Consider the following 4,300-nt stretch of genomic DNA (forward strand, 5'->3'; position numbering starts at 1 on the left):
TCCCGGGTCACAAAGCAGGGAAGTGACCAAGCAGGATACTGACCCAAAGGCCCTGACCGTGGCCAGTAACCCAGGGACTCTCAGCCCTGGCTGCACAGTAATGGGATTAATGAGGGGCCTTTGAACCTACCCATGTCTCCCAGATCAACCGAGTCAGGCCACCCCGGGGTTAGCCGAGACATGGGGGGGTTTCAGGAGCTCCTGGACCCCACAGCGAGTCCAGAAGAAGGTCAGTAAGAGCCCGAGAGGCAGTAATGCTGTGAGGAGACCTCCCCGTTTCACCAGGCAGAGCCGCTGGCCGTAGCATCGTGGAGGGAGCCAGGCAGGACCGACCGTGCGTGGGAAGCATTCGTGTCCAGTGTTCGCCAGCAAGCCTGTCTAGACAACCACATGAGCTGGCTTTGCCCCACCTAAGGGCGCCTGATGTCTGTAAATGGGTACATGCTTTCAGGGTGTGGAATTTACTTGTGTAGGGAGTAAAGAATCTAAATGTCATCAGCAGGAAAATGGTTAAGAAACAGCTTCTGGGAAGATGATTAGGTCATCAGTAATGCTTACGGGGAATTTATCATAATATGGAAAATATTTATATTAAATGTTGGATTTTTTTAAAAGGATCATTAAAAATTGTATATGCAGTAAGATCAAAGGAAGAAAAATGGAGACATTTCTTTTCTTTGAAAGGGAAGAAACACAGCCTAGAATGTTCCCATCAGAGAATTTTATTCGACCTCTTTGCATCTCATCTGGTCACATTTCCCTTCTAAGCCCTTTGAAATTCTGTTCACTAAGGAGGAAATAAAACCCGAGAAAATAGCACAATGCTGCTGATGGGACCCTCACTCCCCTGGGGACACTGGGCACATTATACTGGTGTCAACAGGGTCTACATCCTTCAGAAGCACAATAGTGGGGGTCACACCGCATTTCAAGTCTGGTTCTGGTAAAAGGAACCTACCCGGGAGGCAAACAGCTCCGGGAGAGGGTGAGGATTTGCCCTTTTCTATTGCCTAATGCCAGCAGTTTTAACCTTAACTATTACAGCTATCGTAGGACTACCTCCTGGGAAAAGCAGAGGTCTCTCCCTGGGGGCAGTACAGGTGCAGCTCCAGGTGAGGCTGCCTGGTGTGGGCTGCATGGGACCCTGTATTACACGCAGACCCCGGTGAGTCCCTTTGGGGGAGAGCACAACCGCCTTGAACAGAGAGTGAGAGAGAAGGCAGACAGGAAGCGGACTTTCTAAATCCTTTGTCACCAGCGTGAGCTACAAATTCGGGACATAATTTAAGAAGAGTGAGAGGAAAAGATGCAGCCCTTGTTGGTGTCCAGGGGCTGCGCCCACCCTCCCTGCAGTGGCCTTGAACCCGGGCTGGTCCCTAGCTGCTGTCCTCAGGAGTTGCCATTGGGTGGAAATCACCATTTCACATGCAAATTGGTATCTCATACTGTGTGCTTCTCCCAGGAGGCTTAAAGTACAGTGATTTTTTTTAGAGCAGGGGAAGCAGATTGAGTTCCAAAAGTATTCAGACATTCAAACTTAAAAAAAAGTACTAGAAGCAATTTTGAGACGTTTAGTAGGAAAGTATTCCTTATAATAAACGAGGGCACTGACTGTGTTGTCTTGGAGGTAATGTGTAAAGTCTGTGCAGGTGAAGCTCAAGTTTACCATCAGTTGTGAGCTAAGAAGAACCGAGCTCAGGACTTACACCCTGCGGAACCTGTTTTCAGACCCAAAGCCCCACTTCCCCATGTCAGTTGCCACAAGTCTGTGCAGTAGGTAGAAAAAGAGCATAGAGTTTTTGCATTTTTTGCATTCAAGCATGGAAGGATAAAGTGACTTGCCGACACCAGAGTCAGGACCGCGTCTGCCACGCCGCCTTCCACCACCTTCCGCGCCACCGGTCCACCACCTTCCACGTCACCGGTCCACCACAGCATCTTTTTCCAGCTATGACTGTGTCGTAGTCATTTAGTGATTGAACCTGCATGGGAATTGTGTAAAGGCTCTGCTCGCTCATTTTGCTGAACTGCTCTGCCACACAAAATAGCTGAAGGAAATCCTGGTAAACAGCAGTGACACGTGCTGAAGTTGCGTTCAAGCTTGTAGTGCAGAATCTTAACTAACCATCATGACTGCTCAGCGCCCCCCGGGTAGCTGTCGTGGACGTGAGGTGGGGAGCTGGCCATCCTCAGGAGTAAGAATCTCTGAGCTCACAGCCGGGAGCCTCTGCTTCCTGCTTTCGGGCCCTGAGGGTGAGGGTGTAGAAGAGCTTGCGGTAGGAGCGTCTGAAGGCGGGGTTCGAGAAGCAGTACACCACGGGGTTCAGCACGCCCTGCAGGTAGGTGAGGCTGCCGGTCACGTCGGCGGCGTGGACCATGGAGCTCAGGACCCCGCAGCTGAGCGCCCCTCGGAAGATGGCCAGTAGGATGCGGGCCAGGAAGCTGGGCAGAAAGCACAGCGTGAACAGCACCCCGACCATGGCCACCAGCGCCTGGGCCCTCTGCAGCTTGGGCTGCTTGTGTGGGTCCCGGAGCCGCTTCTGGAGAGTCCTGATGACGCCGGCGCTGCAGAACAGGATGAGGCCGAAGGCGAGGATAAACTGGAGGAAGGAGAGGGCTTCCTGCCAGATGAGGCTGAAGGAGGACTCCGTCCTGGGCTCGGAACTGGGGCACTCGGCCTCAGAGAGGAACACGCTTTGGTGAGTGAGGGCTGCCGTCACGAGCCAGACCAGGACCGAGATCCCCCAGGCCGCCCGCACGGACAGAAGGTTGACTTTGAGCCGCGAGTGGACCACCCGGAGATAGCGGTCCAGGGCCACGGCGGTGAGGAAGGCGACACCCGCCCCACGGCACAGGGACCGCAGGAAGAGCATCCCTTGGCAAGACGCACGTCCCAAGCCCCAGGTCTTCTGCCGCAGGTAGAAGGCGGCGTGAAAGGGCAGGCAGGCAGCCAGCAGGAGGTCTGCTAGGACCAGGTTGAACAAGTAGACGGCGTAGGGCTTCCACACCTTCAGACGGAAGAAGAAGGTCCAGAGCGCCACGGCGTTGCCCAGTGTGCCCAGGCTACACTCCAGCAGCAGCAGCAAGGCCGTGCTCACCTCCGCCGCGTAGCTGTGCGCCACCGAGCAGTTGGGTGGCAGCATGTGGCCAAGTCCCCGCCGCGGCCGAGCCTGACGCAGCGGAGCACAGGGACGCAGGCCCGAGTTCGTTCTCTTTCCCGCAGACGGACAGAAAGCACACTGACCAGCATCGAATAAAGTCAAAGGCAAACTAAAATTTGTCTGTGGAAAGAGGATTGGGGCAGAGGGAAAAAACCTCTTGCAGTTTTGTTTTGCCCTGAAAGCAGGGAAATTGTGTTTCACTTCCCACATCTGGCATTAAACTGAAGCCCTAGTGTCCTGAGAGTGTCCGCGTGAGCACGGCTCTCCATCCACAGCTGTCACTGAAGGGGCTTGAGAAGTTTGGGAAGACTTGCTGTCTATAAAGTTAAAATAATGATGGAAACAAATAGATGGTTCTCAAGTCTGCATTGTTTTCCGGTAGATCTGGTCCCGCATTCCCCTCGAAGAGGGTATGGGGTGGGGGGGCCTGGCCATTTTGTAGTTGCCCATTTTCACCTGTCCTTTCGTTTTGTTAGATTTGATTTTCTGCTGAGGAGGCTTCCCTGACCAGGGATGGAGCCCGTGCGCCCTGCAGTGGAAGCTCGGAGTCCTAACCGCTGGACTCCCGGGGAAGTCCCTGCTCAGCCTGGTTCGGGCTTTGGAATCAAACGGACTCTGGTTCTACCTGGTCTCTCCACTTAGCAGCAATGTGGGGTGAATATGACAATAGCTGCCTGTGGGGTCCTTGTAGCTGAGGTTCTCTTACAGGTACAGCACTGTGCCCTGTATCTGGGGCATCTCGGCTGCCAGATACATTTGCTGCAGTAATTACTAACCTCTGTCTGATGCTTAGACTTTTAACAAAACGATGCTTAGACTTTTTTTTTTTTTTTTTTTTTGCGGTACGCGGGCCTCTCACTGCTGTGGCCTCTCCCGTTGTGGAGCACAGGTTCCAGACGCGCAGGCTCAGCGGCCGCTGCTCACGGGCCCAGCCACTCCGAGGCATGTGGGATCTTCCCGGCCCGGGGCATGAACCCGCGTCCCCTGCATCGGCAGGCGGACTCTCAACCGCTGCGCCACCAGGGAAGCCCGATGCTTAGACTTTTAATGAAACTTTTTTTCCCCAATGTAGTAATACAATTTCGCACCCAGCTGCAGTTCCACGGTGCTTCGATGCCTTTGTTTCTGAGACCTAACTT

The 4,300-nt window shown here is 53.8% G+C and overlaps 1 protein-coding gene across 1 annotated transcript; it reads right to left on the reverse strand.

The window, feature by feature from the left end:
• Positions 1–2,189: 2,189 nt before the first annotated feature.
• GPR31 (G protein-coupled receptor 31) lies at positions 2,190–3,143 on the reverse strand (the record flags this gene model as incomplete). Its single annotated transcript, XM_079939267.1, has 1 exon — positions 2,190–3,143. The coding sequence occupies one exon, from the start codon at positions 3,141–3,143 to the stop codon at positions 2,190–2,192; it is 954 nt and encodes a 317-aa protein (XP_079795393.1).
• Between the last annotated feature and the right edge of the window lie 1,157 nt (positions 3,144–4,300).

This window comes from Stenella coeruleoalba (genome assembly GCF_951394435.1).
Source record: "Stenella coeruleoalba genome assembly, chromosome: 12".
NCBI lineage: Eukaryota > Metazoa > Chordata > Mammalia > Artiodactyla > Delphinidae > Stenella > Stenella coeruleoalba.